The sequence below is a fragment of the Callospermophilus lateralis genome, chromosome 13, assembly GCF_048772815.1.
Source record: "Callospermophilus lateralis isolate mCalLat2 chromosome 13, mCalLat2.hap1, whole genome shotgun sequence".
Taxonomy (NCBI): Eukaryota; Metazoa; Chordata; class Mammalia; order Rodentia; family Sciuridae; genus Callospermophilus; species Callospermophilus lateralis.
In genome coordinates, this window is record NC_135317.1 from 76,454,964 (window position 1) to 76,474,940 (window position 19,977).

The 19,977-nt window shown below is 53.5% G+C and overlaps 1 protein-coding gene across 1 annotated transcript in view; it reads right to left on the reverse strand.

Annotated features, from left to right (window-relative positions):
- Positions 1-19,707, reverse strand: part of Slc60a1 (solute carrier family 60 member 1) — a 30,173-nt gene extending 10,466 nt beyond the window's left edge. Inside the window, exons 1-6 of the mRNA XM_076873077.1 lie at positions 19,411-19,707; positions 8,630-8,828; positions 7,656-7,916; positions 5,020-5,188; positions 4,491-4,606; positions 3,112-3,285 (exon numbers count right to left, since the gene is read on the reverse strand). Of these exons, the coding sequence (XP_076729192.1) occupies positions 3,112-3,285; positions 4,491-4,606; positions 5,020-5,188; positions 7,656-7,916; positions 8,630-8,828; positions 19,411-19,640 (1,149 nt within the window). The 5' untranslated portion in view covers positions 19,641-19,707. The remainder of the gene's footprint in view (positions 1-3,111; positions 3,286-4,490; positions 4,607-5,019; positions 5,189-7,655; positions 7,917-8,629; positions 8,829-19,410) is intronic.
- Between the last annotated feature and the right edge of the window lie 270 nt (positions 19,708-19,977).

Consider the following 19,977-nt stretch of genomic DNA (forward strand, 5'->3'; position numbering starts at 1 on the left):
GTTTACTCCTCCCCATGGCAATTAATACCATCCTCTGCTTTTTTTTCTTGCTGCCAACATGCTATGAGGAGGCCAAGGCTCCAGTGTAGCTCCAGGAGCTGGGGGTGTAGCTTAGTGGTAGATTATGTGCTTTGCATGGGCAAGGACCTGGGTGGGTTCCATGTTTAGTGAGCGCACACACACACACACACACACACACAGATTTGGCTTCGTCTATAACCTATGGCCATGGCTGAGAGAGGCATAGTGCTAGAGTGTGATGGACGTGGACACTGCTTTACAAGAGGTGACGGCCTAGCACGTGGAGATCTGCGAAGCTGCCAAAGCCTTCGGGGAGGACCAAGCCCATCTTTGTATGCTTGCATCCTGTGAGGAGTCTATGAATGTCAAGGTGGAGGACACCCTTTGTGCTGAGCACCACATCAAATATTTGAGGTTGAGGAAAATGAGAAGCTAGGGGAATGGGCGGGCCTCTGTAAACGGACAGGGAGGGGAAGCCTATTAAGGGACCGGTTGTGAAGTGGTTAAGGACTACATGGAGAATCTCAGGGAAAGGTGTCATGGAAGAGTACTTCAAATGCAAGGCATGAGCAAATAAAAAACTTGGCTCTCAAGAATGGGGGAAAAACAAGCGTCCCTGCTCTGGTGGAGATCTTGAAAGGCCCGTGTGTTAGACTTGGTCCACAGGGTGGCGCTGTGGGGAGGTGGTGGAACCTTCAGGAGGTGAGGCCTTATGGGAGGTCCTTAGGTCATCTGGGAGTGACCTTGAAGGGGATTGTGGGATCTTGGCCTCTTCCTCTCTCCTTTTGCTTCCTGGCTCATGAGGTGAGCAATATGCTCAACCAAGCTCCTGGCCACTGCCATCTGACACATCTATCAGAGGCCCAAAGCAATGGGTCCACCTGATCATGAACAGCAACCTCCAAAGCATGAGCCAAGATAAATCTTTTCTCTTTATAATTACCTCCGGCGCTTCATCACGGTGACAGAAAGCTGAGCAGCACAATCCTCACTGATGCAGTTGCTCAAACTCTGCCCCTAGATGGCCCCTGATTTCTCCTTCCCTTACCTCCTGCTTCAGGTCATGGCAAGTCCTGTCAACCCTACCTCAAAAAATGTTCTAGGATCTTTCTCTCTCTCCAGATTCATCCTGACCACGCTCATCTTGCCTGGACTATAGTAACAGATTCTCCTGTCACTCCTGGCCCCTACAGTCTGACCTTCCACAGAGCAACTAGAGGGCACTTTCAAAATGCAATGCAGATCAAATCCATTCCCTGTTTGAAACCTCCCAATGGTTTCCTGCTCACTTAGAATAAAATCCAAACCTGGTGTACACCACCCTACAGGAAGCAGCCCTGCTCTACTCCCCAGACCCATCTCTTTCTGCTCCCACGGGGCACCCCTAGTTCCCACAGGACTTCACACAAGCACACGCACGCAGTCGGAAGTGGTCCATGACTCCAGGAGAACACTGAGAACAGGGGACTATTTACCGTGGGAGGCTGTCTTGGAAGTGGTCACAAGAAATATAATGTTGTGACATCACAGCTGTGCGTGGAAAGGTTTGCTCAAGGCTGGGTAGCCGCAGTTCCCAGACAGGATGGCCGGCAAGGGCCCCTGCAAAACCTGCAGAACCACTCAGAGGCCCAGAGGACTCGCCACGCCACCTGCAGTGGCAGCTCTGCGTGGGGACTGAGGGATCTGTGTTTTCTAAGAGAACCTCCACTGAGTCTGAGCTGTTTGGAATCACTCTCTCCAGGACAGTGTTTACCCAGCCTTGGGGATTCGAACCCCCCCAGGGTGTTTGTTAAATTAATAGATCATTAAGCCCCTGACATTCTGATTGACTCAGGTGCGGTGGGCCCAGGAAATCACCATTCTCTCAAACCTGATTCCCACCCACTTTCCCCTCCACCCTGGAGGAGGAAGCTGAGGCAGGCCACCATGAGCACCGTCCCCATCCTCCACGTCACCTTGCAGCCCGCTGGGATCTCTCCTCCCCGCTCCTTCCTCCTTTACTGAGCTCAATGCTTTCTTCATCCCCTGTTCTTCACCCCATTTCCCTTCCCCAGACCCTTCCTCAGCATCACGACTCCTCTCCTCGCTGGCTTCCTCCCTTTCTCCTCCGCCTGCGAGCAGGTCCCCACACCCCAGCTCCCTTCAACACAGACATATGTGCCAAGTGAAATGGGCGCTCACTCCTCTACTTCCCATCTCAGCCTTGGAAGTTTAGCTCCTACCCCCCTCACTCCCATCGATGTGGAACTGAGATCTCTTTCTAGAAGATTATTGATGAGCACAAGGCCAAGTCCAAGGGCCTCTCTTGGGGCTCACGATCTTTGTCTCTATAGCCCCAACATATGTCCACACCTCCTGTGTGCTGGAAATTCAACAGAAGTACCTTCTTACCATGGATTGGGTTTCCTGGAAAAACAGTGCACTCCCAGTCACGGGAGAACACTTGGAAGGCATGTCAGAGGCGATTCACGCCTTGGTGGAAGGCTGGACTAAATGGCTCCATTAGGATCTGTAATCTGGACACCTCTGTCATCCTTGGTCATGTGGATGCAATGAGGACAAGTCTTAACCCATCACTGGGCTCAGCCCTGCTGCCTCCTAGGCACAACAGTCCCTTAAAGGTCATCCTCAATGCCAGGCCTGGCCTACGGGACAGGAGAGCTACAAAATGCAAGTTCCCAGGTGTAGCCTGGCAAATGATTACAAAGGCTGGGGGATCTCTGGCCACCACTGACCAGCTGGCACCATAATAAACAGGTGTGCCAAGGCCAACACACCCCTCCCTTGTGCCCTTGGCAGTCAGTAGGGTCTGTTCTACACACCGCCTCCAAAAGCCTATTCTGTGAATGCTTTTAAGGGTGTAAAATCAGAGGCCCACAGAGAAGGGATTTTTCCAAAGTAGCACAGATGAGCGCTCTGCTCAGATCCCATCCATCCGCCCCAGCATCTCTCACTTTCTCTCCTCCCTCTACTTTTGCATTTGTTGGCAGAGTGCAATCCCGAGCAAATGTTCTGGGGCAGCGGGAGGGCCAGGAGTAGACAAGTTCTTCTGAGTCACTAAGAAGGGAAGGAGGCCACTTAGCCACTTACCACATTGGTGAAAACCATGGTGACTGGCCTCATTCTTGACGAGATGGGAATGGAGATGAGCCGGCCCAGGGTGATGAAGCCCCAGAAGAGGCTGGGGAGGTAACCTGCCACCTTGTGTCCCACAGACAGCGGCTTCTCCACTGCATAGCTATACACGAAGGCTGAGTATGCCCCCTGTGGAGAGAGCAGGCTCTGTTGAGCACACACTGTCCAGGCCCTGGCGGACTTGGGAGCGCGGGGGAGGACTGACTGGCCCTGTCCCAGAGGCTCTGCAGGGGAAGGCCCTGGAGCCAAGACCACAGAGCACACTTAGGCCCGAGCTAAGGACAGAACCTGGGTGTCTTGGCTTGGAGCCACATCTGCAGAGACTCAGAGGTTCCCAAGAGATGTCTCTGGATCTCCATGGGGTGTCCCCATGGGGCTTAGGCAGACGGGCACTGCTCCTTAGCTAAAAACAAGGTATGCATAAGTTCCTCATTTTATAGATGAGAGTCGCAAAAGTGACTTGTCCGAGGTCACTCTGAGAGTTGGCAGTCAACCAGGTTGTCAGGAGTACTTTCCACCAGGCCATTAAATGTTTTAGGGCCCTCTCTCTGGAGGGTTCTCCCTATTGCAACCAGTCTATGGGTCAGCCATTCAAGAGTGTCCTAATCTAGTCCTAAAAGATTTTGTGGAAAAAGGAACTAAATAGCATAGCAGAGGTCACGCTAATGGGATGAACAGCTGGGCCTAAGCCCTCCCTGTGGCTTGTTTACAGCACTGGCTTGAGAAGGTGGGTTTGCAACACAGCCAAGAAGCCAAGCACCCCAGAGCTCATGTGGCATGACCTCTATTAGGGGAACAGGGATCTGCCTCTTAAAAAAAAAAAAAAAGAAAAAAAGAAAAAAAGTGGCTCACATAATAAGTGAAAAATCATATAGGCCCCTATGTAGAGTTGACAAAAATAAATACAATCAGCCAGGACAGAAGCCCATGGTACCAATGCTATGAGTGACCATGGGGACCATGTCTCCAAGGACTTTAAAAGTTTAAATGTTGGGGCCTGGCACAGTGGCACATGCCTGTAATCCCAGTGACTCAGGAGGCTGAGGTAGGAGGATCACAAGTTCAAAGCCAGCCCCAGCAAAAGCAAGGTGCTGAGCAACTCAGTGAGACCCTGTCTCTAAATAAAATGCAAAATAGGGCTGGGCATGTGGCTCAGTGGTCGAGTGGCCCTGAGTTCAATCCCTGGTACCCAAAACAAAATTTAAATTTTTGGATCAATTGTACTGCAAGGGAGGTCTCTAGGAATCTTGATGGGCCTCTCTGGTGCCATTCCCAGACAGGGGGTGTCAGGGTGGAGGCCTCCTAAGGACAGAGAGCCTCAGAGGCAGGCTCACCGTCATCCCATCCGTCATGAACAGGACCAGGGCTGCTGTGATGTGGATGGCAAAGAAAGAATAAGGGGCTCCTCGGCAGTTCTTCCGTTGGCAGCAGCTGAACAGGTCCTCGTGCCCTGGAGGAGGCAGAGGAAGAGCAGGGCTGAGGCTCAGCTTCTGCCCCCCTCCCTTTGCATGCCCAGAGGATGTGGCTGGCAGTCAGAAGAGCCCTGGCAGGAGGGGGCTCCTTACTGCTTCCACCTGTCCCAGCTTTCAGCCAGCTGTTAGGAGCATCCCCCGTCCTTCTCCGAGTCCTGGTAGAACCAAGGGTCAGAGAGGTCAAGTAACTTGCCCAAGGTAACACAGGTAGGGTTGAGTAGAATGAACATTAGAGCCCAGAGTCTGTCTTCCCTGTTCTCTTGGCCAGGTTGCTCCATCTCCTGCCTCAAAGTTTCTGGAGTCACAAGTTTTTTTTTTTCCTAACCATGTGATCTGGGTTCATCTCTGGGGAAGGGGTTACCAGGGAAGCCTCAGAGGTTGTGAGCCTCACCTGAGTGTGGCTGAAACTTCGGGGGTAGTGAGGAGGCATCTTCCTTCTCCGGAGGCCGAGTCTCCAGGGCGAGCTCGTCTGCAGGAAGGAGCAAGGGCTTCCTCTGAGAGAAGCAGGTCAGCAGCCGCTCCTTGGACAGCAGAAACAGCACTGCCATGGGCACTGGAAGCTGGGGGGCGGGAGAGGTCAGCACAGCCCCGCAGCAGAGGCTCCCCCTCCCACGCTGGCCTGCTGCTACCCCTCCGGGCGGTACCCTGCACATGCTCTTCTGCTCAGTCCTGGGAGAACACAGCTCCTTTCCAAGGGACCCACCTCACAGAGGAGGCGCGGTAGCTAAGGAACCAGGTGGCTGACTGGGTTTCCAGGTGGGGCAACTGAGGACCAAAGTTATCCCTTCCTTAGGACTGGAAGGGACCTTGGAAATAAACTAGAGGCCCAGAGAGGGTAGTCATGGTCACACAGCTGGCTTGGGCAGAGCTATACCAGAACCTGGTCTCAGGATTCTGCTCGGCACCATATCCACCTGAGGCTGCCCGGGTGAGGTGATGTCCTAGCAGGGTACCCAGCTCTGCTCAGGAGCCTGTTGTTTAAACTGGAAGACAGACATGATCTCGTTCTGACAAGTCCGTGTTTGTGAGCTCAGTGTTCAGAGCTCTGTTCTTTACACTAAGCCGCTCAGGACCTAGCTGAGATTCCCCAGGGTGACGGGAAAGGTCTCCTCCTTCTGATGTTGCCTGGAGAAGCCACCACAGCCTCCCTCGGGTGCCCTTGCCTGGGTCTAGCCACCCTCCCTGCCAGGAAGTGCTCTAGCAAGTCTGCAGATGCCTTCCTGATTTACTTTGGAAGAAGAGGAAGGAGCTACAGGCTCCCAGAAGCTGGGGAGCACAGCTAGCCACAGCTTCGGGGGAGCCCCTCTCTCTCCCCCAGGCAGACTGGCTCATGCCAGCCTGAAAGAAAAAAATCCACCCCACACTCTACTGACACCTCCCTATGTGACCTTGGGAGACCTTCTGCATATTCAAAAGCAAGTCAAGGTCAGACAGTCCCTGGCAGCTGTAAAGTAGCAAATGGGGCCTGGGTGGGAAGAGACACAGCCCCGCCCTCAGGGAGTCCCAGGCCTGATGGGGGAGACATGGCCCTTCCTGCAGTCTGCTGGGGGAAACAGGAAACCCACACAGAGGCCTGCAGTGGCAGAATGCCTGGGTGAAGGCCAAGGGGAAACAGCCGGCGAGAGGCGTGATCGCTCAGGTGGGGCCTTCCAGGGAGGTGGGTGCTGGGAGGATCGCACCCGATTTTCAGAAGAATCCCATTCAGGGAAGGCAGCACCACCCTGAAAGCCGGCTAATGCCTGCTAGTGCCAGGTGGGGTGTGCCTCCGTGTGAGGGAGGGCGTCCCCAGTGCAAGCACTGCCAAGTTCTCTTCTCTGGTGGGCTGGTTCCGACATAAACCAATGGGAAAAGTCCCCAAATCCTGCAGCAACCTAACTGCCTCCAGTCTGCACCTCACGGGGCAAGAAAGAACAGGCCCTGTGCTTGGGCAGGGCCTTTGGGCTCCCCTGTCCCTGTCCTTGATCCTTCCCGTCACAGGGACCCCTTGGAAGACACAGGTCTAAATCTGCATTGTTCCAAAACAGTGGATAGCATGAACAGGAAAGGGAGTGGAGGGCGAGGGGTGTGCTGCTGAGACCCCCGAGAAGATCCCAGCCAGGGGAAGGAGGTCCAAGGCCACGGTGACCAGGGGGGTGGGCAGTAGGTCTCTGCTGGGAGGTGGGAGCAGGGGCTTCCAGCTCCACCTGGCCTCTTACTGTCCCCTGCTCAGGGCCTTGAGCCAGTTAGGGTGGGACACCTGCGGTGGTGCCGCGCTCAGTGCTCAGGGCCACTTCCAGTGCTACGTGTATTGTGTCACTGAGGCTCTGGAGCAGCAGCTGTTTCTCAAGAGCCAACCCTGCTTAGTTCAGAGAGAGGCTCTACATTAGGGTGACAAACCACTCAGGGTCCTTGTCCCATAAGCAGGCCAATGACCACCTGGAACACTCCCCACCCCAGGCTCCATGCTAGGCCTGAGCCAGGAGGTCAGGCAGCTCTGGTGTTTCTGGATTGTCTTTCCCAAGACTGGGGTGGGGGTGGGGACCTGCTCTCTGCTCCACGGGGATTGCTAAGGGGATCCTCCTGGGTTGCAGAGGACCAGAGGAGGCTTCCAGATGAAGACCTGAGGAACGGCTGGTTTGTCTGGGGCTGCAGTGGAAATTGGGTATCTGACGCGGCAAGAGGGGTGGTCTCTCTGCTCTGCCCACACCATAGGCAGTGCCCCTTGGAAGTCATCTTGTCCCTCCCACAGCCGTCAGAGGAGACCCTAACAGCGGGGCACAGGAGATTCCCCCCATGATGAACAACCCCAGAGAGGAACCCAGCATTGGCATGGTCTCTTCCAGGTCTGCTTCACTGGCTCACTGCCCACCTTCCTTGAGAACTGCAATCCAGAGGCCAATCCAGGGGGCTCAGCTCTCCCACCCTCTGTCTCCCGGCTGCACCCCTCCGCCCCAGCATGTTTCTCAGAATCTGCAGTGGAAGCTGAATGGACCAGGAGGTGTGGACTGTCCACTAGCTCCCCACCCAGCCTGTCCCAGTGACACTCACATTGATAAGGGCCATGATCCAGAAGGCGTAGGACACTCGAACCTCAGTCCCGCCCTTTGGGGGCAGCCCAGGGACGGTCTGGTTGGACCCAGGTTGGGCTTTTGCATGGTGCAGGCCCAGGATCTGGGAGGCGTGGAACAGGTGGCTTCTGGTGGTGGTGTTTGCTGTGCTATTGGCAGGAAAGCAGTTGGCCTCAGACAGGAAGGGGTCTGCGATCAGGGGGCTCAGCAGAGCACCAAAGCCCACAAAGAAATGGAGCACCTGTGGGTGGGTCAGGGCGTGGCTCAGTCCTCTGGCCCAGGAAGCCGTGGCCTGGGCTTCTACCTCCCCCTCTGACGGCACCTGGTGCCATTGCCCAGCCCCAGAGTCGGGAGGAAGAATGACTGGGAAGCAGGAAAGGTGAAAGAGGGCGGGGTGGAGCCTGGCTCTCACCACCCCTGGGCGACCTGGGTTACAGAGGCCAATCCCCTCCCTCCCTCTTTCTTCCTTCCCCAATCAACCCCCAGCTGGGGCTGTTGAATCCACCAGCCAACATCCTACAGGGAAGAGGACACAGAGGCAGCTCTGGATGGGATCCTGGTGTCTGGGAGGAGAAAGAAGAAAATGGGAGGAGCGAGGGAAGGCAGACGGAGGGAAGGCAGAGAAGGCAGGGAAGGGGTCCAGAGAGCAAACGGCCGGCCCTCCATCACCCTTTTCCAATTCACAAAGAACTTTCTCTCGTTAGCTCTGGGTTCCCGTGACAACCTTGCGTGGCAGATAGAGATCATGACCCACTTCACAGATGAGGAAACCCAAGCCCAGAGGATTGAGTGACTGCAGGTGTGGCCCACTGGTAAGTGGTCACGCTGGCTGAGTCACCACCCTTGCCCGGAGGGAAAGCTTCTTAGGACACGGGGCTGGCAGAGAGGGACCAGGCACAGGGAGCTCTTGTGCTCCACCCATCACCCAACCCCATACCTGCTGGCTGGGCTCACCTGGAGGAAGACAGCCGAGTCCTTCTGGTATATCCTCACCAGCTGCATGTTGGCCACCGTGTCGATGCAGCCCATGGCCAAGCCCGCCAGCGCCATGACCGAGGCCAGTACCTTCACATCTCGGCAGAAGGGGATGACGACAAACACCAGAGAGATGGCCAGAGTAGAGGTGAAGAGGGCCCATAAGGACTGGGCCAGGCTGGGGCAAGGGAGGGGCGGAGTCAACGGAGGGACCCAGAGCCTTCAATGGGCTACCTGTGTCCTTGTCCTCCACTGGCTGGGTGGCCTTGAGAAGCCCTGGCACTTCCCTATCTACTTGGTAGCAAGGGAAGGAAGCTGAGGAAGCTCTGGCCCACCACCTGTGCGTGTGGGCAAGCTGTTGAGCGTGCCTGTCTCCTCAGGGTGCTGTGAGGACTCAAGAGACTGTAGAAAAAGACTAACTGCTGTCATTGTACTCAGAAACAATTTCAAGTTGCTTAAATTGCTTACTATTTTCCCTCCCTCTCAGGCAAGCTGCTTTGAGTATGGTGAGGAAAGGGTGCCGCCATATGCCTGTAGCCCAAGGTGGGCCTCCGATCTGATCCTGGAAGTTCCTGAGCTGAGCCTCCTCTTGCCCAGGGGAGAGGTGTGCACTCCTCCCAGAAATGGGCAGGGGGGCCTTTCCTTCCTGGCGCTGACCTGAGCCGCCAGAACCAAAGCCCACAACCTGGTGTTTAGGCCACTTGGTGACTCCTCAGGTGGCACAGGTCATGAGCCCTGTGCCTGGCTACTGTCTGGAAGGGAGGAAGGAAGGACCTGAGGTTATCCCTACTGAAACTGGTCTGAGTGGTACCTGGGTGATCTTCCCTGTCTTCAGATAACAGAAGAGCCCATGGCAGGTGTGCTGGGGACCTGTTCCATCAGCAAAGAATGAATAAATGGGGCCTCTAAGGCTCTGTCAAGGTCTTTGGGGGACAATTCTATCCAATAACCAGACTCTCAGAATATTTTCAGGGACCAGCCTGAGAGGCTAACATGTGTGGGAGAAGCCTGGCCAGCAAGAAGTTTCTAAAAGGTTGTGGAGAAACTTTCTCAGATAATGAAAAACTGGAGGGATGGGGGTGCAAGAAGACCCCTCTGGGTGTCCAGCAGGCTGAAGAGACTGGGGAGGCCCCCAGCAACCCTGCAGCCTTGCCAGAGCTTCCCTCTGATCCTGGTAGCTCTCGGTCCTCTCATCTGGCCCCATATCTGATTAAATCCTTTATCAGAAGAGCTCTGCTGATAGCAGCAGTTCCTTATTTTGTTATTTTCTCATTTCTTGTTTCCAGGCTGATCTGCTGGGGAGATTACTGTTCTTGACCCCAGAGTGTTCCCAGCTCAGAATTCAGGGAGGGCGTGGGGGTGGGGTGGGGATGCCACTTCTAGGCCCGTGTTAGGAGGAAATGGACGGAAGGCAGGCTGTGAGGTGGGAGGCCTGTGCAGGTCCCTCCTAACTCCTCTGGCTCTCCCTGGGGCGCCTGCTCAGGCAGTCGCCAGCCCTGGCAGCCTGGCCAGGCTGCCCCTGCCACCTCCCTGTGATGCTCACCATGCTTCCGTGTGCTTCTGCTTCCTGCACTGCTGCTGCCACATCTCATTTGCCTACTCTTGGCACCCAGTTCAGAGGGGTTACCAAGGCACTCTGTGGGTTGATAACAATGGCGGACCTCTCCTAACGACTCTCTCTCTTTTCCCCCTTCCTTTGCCTGAACAGAATAGACTAGGCAAACTCCCGGATGGCGACTTCAGAGAGAGCAAGAGAATCTCCTATGTGCACCTCGAGCTTCCCTCCATGGACCCCAGTACTCAGCCCAAGATCCCCCCTCACACACTTGGTGGTAAAGCAGAGTTGTTCCAAGTCAAGTGCAAATACTCTCTTTGAAGAGTTAACACATTCTCAGCTGGGTGTGCTGTGTAATCCCAGGAGCTGGGGAGGCTGAGCAGAAGGATCGTGATTTCAAAGCCAACCTTAGCAACTCAGTGAGACCCTGTTTCTAAATAAAATATTAAAAAGGGTTGGGGATGTGGCTCAGTGGTTTAAAGCCCCTGGGTTCAATCCCCAGTACAAAAAATAAAAAAAAAAAAAGAATTAACACGTTCTCATTACTGCTTTAATAATCTTGAGTGAGGACTGGGGTGCAGCCCAGGGGTAGAACATGTGCTTAGCATGCCTGAGTTTCCACCTCCAGCATCACAAGACCGAAAACCAACCACGAAAGGGTTAAGTGCCACAACTGGTCCTGTAGTAAAGTCTTGAGGATATGGGACCTGGGATCAGTAAACTGAGATGGGAGGAAACTGCGGGAGGTGTAAAAAAAAAAAATAATGGATAATAACTAGTTACCATTTATGAGAGAGCCACTAAAGTCTGTTTACATTATCCAGGATATTCAGTGGACAAAAGATGCTATGAGACTGACTTTGTGATGCTGCCCATTTGACCCATGAGTGAACCTAGCTAAACAAGTAGCTGACAGAGCCAGACTCCAACCCTGGTCTTTTGGCTTTAAGTTCCCCCTGGCAGGCTGTTTTTTCCAGCCTGTATGTGTGCGGGTGCGTGTAAGGGGCAGGTATTGGGCCACGGACCCAGCCATGCTAGAGGGGCTGTGGGCCAGCTGAAAGCAGAAGCTAGATTCTTCAGAGACTTGAACGGCAGGGTTAGGAAGCAAGCAACAGGGAGCAGCTGTAGCCTCTAGAACATGCGCCTGCTGGTGTCTTCGCAGCTCTAAATGCCTAAGACTGCAATGGCTGCCCACCCTACCCCCAGCAAGCTTCCTGTCACAGCCTGGCACCACGCGCGGCACTGAGAAGGTGCTCTATCCAGGCTCCTGGGTGGTGCTACTTGGAATGGGAACAGTGCCCGAGGGCTTTCCTCCCACTCTGCGTGGGATGACCTGGGGAAAAAGAACTGTCTGGAGGCTAAAGGAGGATTTTTATTAGATTATTTGATGGGGATGATGGTGACAGAAAGATAAAGAATAATGTCGGGATGGACTGCCAGGAAGGTCCTGAGTAGAACAGTGGAAGATCCTTCCCTCCTTCCTTCCTTCCTTCCTTCCCTCCCTCCCTCCCTCCTTCCTTCCTTCCCTCCCTCCCTCCCTCCTTCCTTCCTTCCTTCCTTTCTTCCTTCCTTCCTTCCTTCCTTCCCTCCCTCCCTCCCTCCCTCCCTCCCTCCTTCCTTCCTTCCTTCCCTCCCTCCCTCCCTCCCTCCTTCCCTCCCTCCTTCCTTCCCTCCCTCCCTCCTTCCCTCCTTCCTTCTCTCCTTCCCAATATTTCAGATTGAACCCAGGGTCTCTTACACCCCGGGCACGCACTCCACCACTGTGCTACAACCTTATCCTTTTTCATTTTGAGACAGGGTCTCACTAAGTTGCTCAGGCAGACCTGATTTTTCTGTCTCGGCCTCCCAAGGCACTGGGATGTCAGGTGAGCATTACCAGATCCAGCTCAGCTTGTCATTTTTTGGGTGTGTGTACTGACAAATGCTCACTTTGTCATTTTTTTTTTTTAATTTTCCTTTTGTACCAAAGATTGAATCCAGAGGTGCTTAATCACTGAACCACATCCCCAACCCTTTTTATTTTATTTTTTTATTTTGAGATAGGGTCTCACTAAGTTGCTCAGGCTGGTCTTTAATTTGCAACCCTCCTGCCTCAACCTCCCTGGAATTATAGGAATTACAGGTGTGAGCTATCAGGTCTGGCCCACTTTGTCATTCTTAAGAAGAACATGAAATGTCCACAGGGTTTTTTTTTTTTTTTTTGGTCCCCAGGGCCAGTGACAGAAGGAGCAGGCTTTGGAAATGCCCTCACTGTGCTTCCTGACAGGAGTCAGGCTGTGATTTGAGTCTGACACCTACAACTGGGGCTGGGAGGGATGAGCCTATATGGGGCCTGGGTTCTTGGGGGGTGGAGACCTGTTCTAAACAAATGGGGACGTATGTATCACAGAAAATCTTGTTTTTTGATCCCAGACTGCCCACCCTTCACAGTTGCTTCAGCAGGGCTGTGCCTGAGCATTCCAAAAATCAGTCTGAACAAATTTCTTTAAAATGCTATATTGTTGCCAAGAAAAAAAGAAGTCCCAGATCCAGACTGAAAGACATTTATTGCCTTTTTAAATGACTTGGTCCATGCCCCTTCCAGGAATGTGGGTAATTGGAAATTATGGAATAAGAATGTGAAAAGGGTTTTGGCATTAAGGATGTAGTGGAATTTATAATCAGAATACTAGCTTCTAGGCCCACCTCTGTCTTTCCTGGAGTATGGTTTGGGGCACGTCACTTATACTTAGCCCTCTGAGCCTCAGTTTCCCTCTGCTATACCCACGTAGCTTCCTCCAAGGCTGCTGGGCAGTGCTCATCACCCCACTCCTGGGCTTGCTAAAGGTCAAGGCTGGGCACAGACCCCTGGGTCTCCCCCCAAGGCTACCTCTGCACCTGGACCTGTGGCGACTCTGAGATCATGGTCCAGGATCTGTGAGAGAGACACGAAACTGTCCCTTGTTCCCTACTCACCTCTACACAACATCCCAACTACAGGGGCAGCAAGGACCTAAGAGTTCTACCCATGTGGCAAATCAGGAAACTGAGGTCCAGGCAGGGCAAGAGCATGCAGTAGAAGAGAGCTGGGACGTGGGACCCAATCCAGGCAAAGCCCAACAGAGTGTCATTGACCTTCCTTTCCCTGGCCCTGGGTTCAGAGGTTAACTCAGGCCTATTAGAGGAGAACGTTTATTCCCCCACGAGACCAGTGTTTCTAGGGAAGCCCAGAAACAGCCCGGATGGTCTTGGAAACCTATGTCTGGGCGATGACCAAGGTGCTTACTAATGTCTTCACACAGAAGGTGCAAATGTGGGGGAGCCAGGGTCCTCTCTCTCCCAGTCTAGTTGTGGCTCTGCTGGAAGTGCCTGCCTGGCTGTGTCTGCTGTGTGACCTCTAGGACAGTGCTGACCCCTCTCAGTCCAGGTGTTCTGCCTTCCCCAGATAGACACATGGCCACCTTGACCTGGCCCTGCTTGGGGCACCTGCTTTGCTCACCTGGTTCTGTGCAAAGAGGAGGGACTGAATGGCTCCAAATAGGAAGAGGTCTGGGCAGTGAGGTGCCAGTCCCCCATTCTTGCCCTCTACCCCAGAGTGAGGAAGACTGCTGCTGAGGCCCAGCCCCAAGCCATCTGAGCAGCCCCAGGGTCTGGAGGCACTGACATTCACCTACACTTTTGCTCAGGGGCTCCCACTAGACAGCAAGGGTGCTCGACATCTTCCTTCCTCCTTCCCTGCTCAGTTGGACAGTTTCTTCTTTGAAGGACCAGGGGAGAAGGATAGCAGAACTGTAGAGCAATCAGAAGTGGTGTCCCCAGTCCCTATCCATGCCCAAAGGGGCAGACAGCTCCTGGATGAGATGGCATGGGATTCATGGACAAGAAACCAGGAGGCAGGGATCCCCAAGGAGCTAGGACATCTTAATGATTCTATCTCAAGCCAGAATGATGGCGAAGAAGAGCGGAGGCTCCCCTCCCAACTCAGTCACCCCAGACTCCATACTGACATCTCACCTTTCTCAGGGGCTAGGATTAAAGCTGGGGGGAGTCAGGAGAGGGGCACACAAGCCTGACCGCTCTGTTAGACCCAGGCTAGGGCTGCACCCTGTGCATGACAATGTTCCTGTGCAGGGCAGACTGGGGTACTGGGCCAAAGGGATGTGCACCTTAGACCTTCTTGAACTTGCATCTGTCTGCCAGGCCACCGCCACCCAACCCCATTCTTTGCACGCCTGGCTATCTCTGTTCATTCAGGTATCAGCTTTAATGTCACCTGCTCAGAGAGGCTTTCTCTGAGCACTGAGCTAAAATAGGCTCCTTCTCTGCACTCTTCCTCCCTGTCCTGCTTCATTTCCTTTATCTCACCACCTAAAATTGCCCTTCAGAACATAAGCTCCATGAAAGCAGGGGCCTTGTCTGGCATGTTCACCTCTGAAACAGGGTCTGGCTCCAGAGAGAGATGTTCAATGAGTAAATTAATAGACAGAATGAGTTTTGAGATTTTTTAAATGAAAAAATTGATATATAATTTATATACTATAAAATTCAAATTGTGTGTGTGTGTGTGTGGTACTGGGATTTGAACCCAAAGCCTACTACATGCTAGGCAAGTGTCCTACCATTGACCTACATCCAACCCTTTCCTTAAAGTTTTATTTTGAGACAGCATCTTGCTAATTTACCCAGGCTGGCTTTGAACTTGTGATCCTCCTGCCTCGTCTCCTGAGTTCCTGGGATTACACGTGTGTGTAATCTATCACACCCAGCTTAAAATTGTACACTTAAGGATACAATTCCATGGTTTTGATCATGTTCTGAGTTGTGAAACCATCACCACTTGGGTCATCTCAGAAGGAAAAACCCATATCCGTTAGCAGTCACCCCCCCCCCACCCCTCTCCACACCACCTCCTGCCCTGGGCAACTACTAACCAATGCTCTGTAACGACTTATTCCCCCATTCTGGGCATTTCACATAAGTGGAATCATATACTCTGTGGTCTTTTGTGACCGGTCTCTCATTTAGCATAATGGCTGAATGGTATCCCGTTGCCACATATTATTTATCCACCCATCTACTCTTGGGTATTTGATTGATTTCACTTATTGACTATTATGAATAATGCTGCTATGAACATTCATATGCAAATTTTTGTGTGGACACATGCTTTCATTTCTCTTGAGTATATACCTACACGTGGAGCTGCTGGGTCCTATGGTGACTATGTTGAGGTAGGTTTTTAAAACAACCACCATATCTGGTGCTGGCTCCCAGGAGGCTCTGGCATGGATCTAGGGCAGGCTGAAAGGCAGAGAAGCCCTGAAGGGACAGGCAAAAGGTTTCTGGATGGGAGTCAACCAAAGCCCAGCTCAGAGGGGAACTGGATTGGGTTGTGTTCTGGGCACAGCAGGGAGCCAGAAATTTGTGGGGCAGGTCTCAGAATTGCTTAAATGGGGTGTGAAGAATGGGTTTGTTACAAGGGGCAGGAGGACAGACAGAGCTGGGTTTGGGGCAGGCAGTACTTGCAGACTAGAAGGAATTGGAGAGAGAGAGAGAGAGAGAGAGAGAGAGAGAGAGAGAGAGAGAGAGAGAGAGAGAAGTGGTGGGGGAGGTGGCTGAGGCAAGAGTGAATAAGGCAAAGAGAAGACTTTGACAAGCCTTCAATTCAGATGGTATTGACAGGGGAGAGGCCAGAGGAGGCTGGGAAAAGGCTGGGGAAGCTATGAAAGTCACTTATCTGCTCCAATAACTCCGAGATAAGAGAAGTTCTCAGCTGCCCAGAGTGGTTGGACAGGTCCACAAGAAACCCGGGAAAACCTGTGCCTTCCGTCTAAGTGCCCTTTCCCTATCCTGTGTGATAAAGCACAGGCCTCTTCACCTGTCAACAGGTAGCTTTTCTTTCTCTCCTCTGAAAGGTTTCCTTCTTGTGCTAAGCAAGATTTTTCCTAAGGACGGGCTAGTTCAGGTTCTTCTGGCTGTAACTGCACCCTTCTTCCTCCCTCCAGGTCTGCATGTGGTGACCTCTTTCAAGGTCTCTGTCTAGGCTAGCAGCCTCAGAGACAGAGAGACAGAGACAGAGAAAGGTTGGTGCTACCTTGAGCAGAGAGGGGCTCAAGTCCTCCTGGGCATCCCAGCTCTGCAGGCGCTGCCCCTCCACTGCCTGCCCTGGGAGGCATCCAGAAGCCCCCTCCAGTCCAGGGTCCTCATTTTGGGCTAAGTGGTAGGCAAGCCCTGTGCAGAGCCCAGAGAAGGAGGTGATGCCTGACTCTCTGATGTGTCATTCGTCACTTTCCTCTGCGCCCTCGCAACAGCTGGCCCTTGAAGATTTGTTAAACGAATCCCCCACTCCTGAGTGCCAGCCTGGCACACTGGCTGGTAATCACTTAAGCTGAAAAGCAGTTGCGGGGGTATTAGCATTTCAACTGAGGCAAGGCTGTGGCAGCAATGTTAGAGACTGGTGCAGGGCTGACGGAGGCACTGTTTATTTGGGGGTGGGGGGCTACCTTGAGAACTACCCCAAGGGAGCTAGGTGCTTGACTAGACTTAGGGTTGCATCCCCCCATTTCGACCGGAAGTCTGCTTTTTTGCTTTTCACTGAAGGAAAGAGTTCTTTGTGACATTTTATGTTTGGAGTAGGAGGACTGAAGTTCAGAATTTAAACTTGAACCACTGATAGGACCTATCTCATTCTCAGAGATCCCAGCAAGAAGCCCCAGAGGCCCACCATTGGCTTCCCAGAGCTGCCAGAGTCCAGAAATGCTCAATCTACCAAGATTCACAGGGATACTCATCTCATGCCTGTGTCTCCTCCATAGAATTGATGTTGACTGCTTCATCAAGCCACTGCCAAAGTATTAGTTCTAAAGTCAAATACCGAAGTACAAATCCTAGCTACGTCTCTTCTTAATAACTGTGTGATGTGGTGCAAGTTTCTTAACCTCTCTGTGCTTCAGCTTCCAATACATAACATGGAGAAAAAATACTTATTTTGCAGAGTTGTGGTGAAAATTAAATAGACTGATACAAGTAAAGTACTAATAGTGCCTGGCATGGAGTAAAGTTCAATATTATTGTTACCATTATTGAGTTTCTTTTCTGTGAGTCTATTTTCTCAGCAGGACCCTCTCTGTTGCCTGTCCAGAGCCCCAATTGAGTAAGAGCCACTGCACAAAACTAGCCAGGAAGAGATGACCCAGTTGGGTGTACATCTCTGCTCATGTCACAAAAGCAGGCCTGCCAACCTGTCACTTAGAATATGTCCTTTCGCCTTCCTGTCCTTCGAACTATACATATTCCTAAAACATTCCAGGTAAGAAAGTGCTTAAGTCAGAATACTGAAAACACAACACAACACAACACCTCTCAGATTCAGAGATACTCTCTCTTCATTTCTGATTAAATTTCTAGGTAGAATGGATCTTGAGCTTTTTCTTGAAGTTTTCTGAATCTCCTGTACATCTAATTTTATTCAAAACCAGTGAAAACTCATGGTGTACCTAAGGAGACTTATTATTTATTTATTTATTTGGTACTGGGGATTGAACCCAAGGCTACTCTACCACTGGGCTCCACTCCAAGCTCCCTTTTTATTTTTAATTTCAAGACAGGATCTAAATTGCCCAGGCTGACCTTGAACTTGCAATCCTCCTGCCTCAACCTCCCAAGTAGCTGGGATTACAGGCAGGCACTACCACACCTGGCTGAGATTTGTTGTTTTTTTTTTTTTTTTCCTTTTTGTTGTAGATGAACACTATACCTTTATTTTATTTATTTATTGTGATGTGGTGCTGCTGAGGATCAAACCCATTACCTCACACATGCTAGGCAAGCACTCTACCACTGAGCCACAACCCCAGCCCAAGATTTGGTTCTTAAAAGAAGAATTCTTCGGTTTAAAGAGGGTTTGGGGGAAAACGGGGCTAATCACTCCCTCATTGCTAATGATGGGTAAGTGTGGGTGGCTTAAACTAGGGTCCCCCTACACTGACACGTATAATTCTTCTCTCCATCAACTCTGGAAGTGAGGTGCAGAGGAAAACTCACCCTTCTGCACACTCCTAGGAGTGAGCCAGAGGGCAAGAGCTCTTGGCTCAGAAGGGCCCCTCCAGAGGTTTCTCAGGGATAGCCCAACTGTGGTTCTGTTCCCAGGCCAGCTGCCTGCTGGAGTCCCTGCAATCCAGGAAACCACTCAGTCAGGAGGGGGGACTAGGGAAATCGGACAGCAGTGTCTGGTGTGAAGTCACCTATTCCCTGGCTCTGGGTCTGTTTTCCCACTTGTAGGCAGTCATTCCTGCTGTCCTTCCAGAAAGGCCTGGTACAGGTGGTCCTGTCCAATGAGCCAGGAGAAGGAGTCTCTACAATGGCATTCAAAGGGGCATCACTGGGCACTAGGCCAGGGAAAGTCCAGAGCTCTGTACCTCTGCAGAGGTCAGGGAGGAGTATCATGGGAGTAGGAATGGAGGGGACCTTGGCACCAGCGAGGAGGATCACTTTACCAAGTTATGGATGAAGCTCTGGGCCTTTCTACCTGGCCTCACCAATGCTGTCAGTGTGTGTTCTCAGGGACAGAAGGGCTCGGACTTCAGGGGCCAAGCAGTAACCATGTCCTGGCTCCCTCAGGGGCCAAACTACATAGAACCAACCCACCAGTCCCATAGCCACCTGGGTAGATAGCCGTCAACCGATGTGGACCTGACTGTAAGTGTAGTCACCCCTGGGCACCTGGTCAAACCACAGGCCAGCCCTGGCAACCAGCACTGCCCCTGAGCTGGCAGTCCCTCTGTTTTTCCACCTCACTGCCAACTGCACCCCCTTTCCTGCTCCTGGGCAGCTGGGGCCACCGACGAACCTCAGACAAGCTGCGCAAGAGGGGTCCCTCCCCACCTCTGCAAACTCCATCACTCCTCTGCCCACGGGCTGGGTTGGGGGGAGCGGGTGAGGGCTGGTTTTACCCTCTTACAGGGGTAAGCAAAGACAAATAAATAATCCAGAAGTCACCTTCAGTCCCTAGAGTTTTCCGGGGGAGAGCTGGGGTGGGGGAGGAAGGCAGCTGTTGGGCGAGGGCGGGCACAGCTGGCAGAGCTGGGTAAGGTGGTCGCCGCCCGCCAGAAGGTGGGAGCGACTGGCAGCCTGCGGCTGCAGGGGCAGCGATGAGGCGGGGGGCAGGGAAGGGAGGTCGCGGACAGACCTGGGGCCACTAGTTGGGGCGCGCGGGCGAGGCACTCACGTCCTCTTGAAGACGCCCCCGAGGGCGCTGCCCAGCAGGAGGCAGAGCTGCTGCGAGAAGAAGACCCAGGAGATCTGGGGCAGGGAGCTGTGCGTCTGGCAGCGCAGGTCCAGCAGCGTGGGCCCCAGGAAGGCGATGCACAGGCCGAAGCTGAAGAAGACGCTCCAGTAGGTGAGCGTGGGCTGCAGGTTGCGGCGGAGCAGCTCCGACACGCGGCCGTCGCAGCCCATGGCCTCGGCTGCCGGGCGGGCTCGCGGCTGTGGCTCGGAGCGAGCCGGGTGCTCGAGTGCCGCGCGCCCGCGGGAGGCCGGCGGGGCCCGGAGGCCGCCGGCCGGGAGGGAGGGGCGGGGAGGGGCCGCCCGGCCAGGCCCGCCCTCGGTCCGCAGCGCGGGGACGCCTCTGCCGCCCTGCCCCGCGTCGGCTCCGAGCCTCCCTCGCGCGGTGCCGGGCGCCCGCCTCCCGCTGCTCGCCGAGCTCCAGCGCTCGCCCGCCCCCGCGGCGGGGACCAACCCGCGCTCCCCGCGCTCCCCGCCCCCACTCCCAGCCGGCAGCCGGCCACCGCCGCTA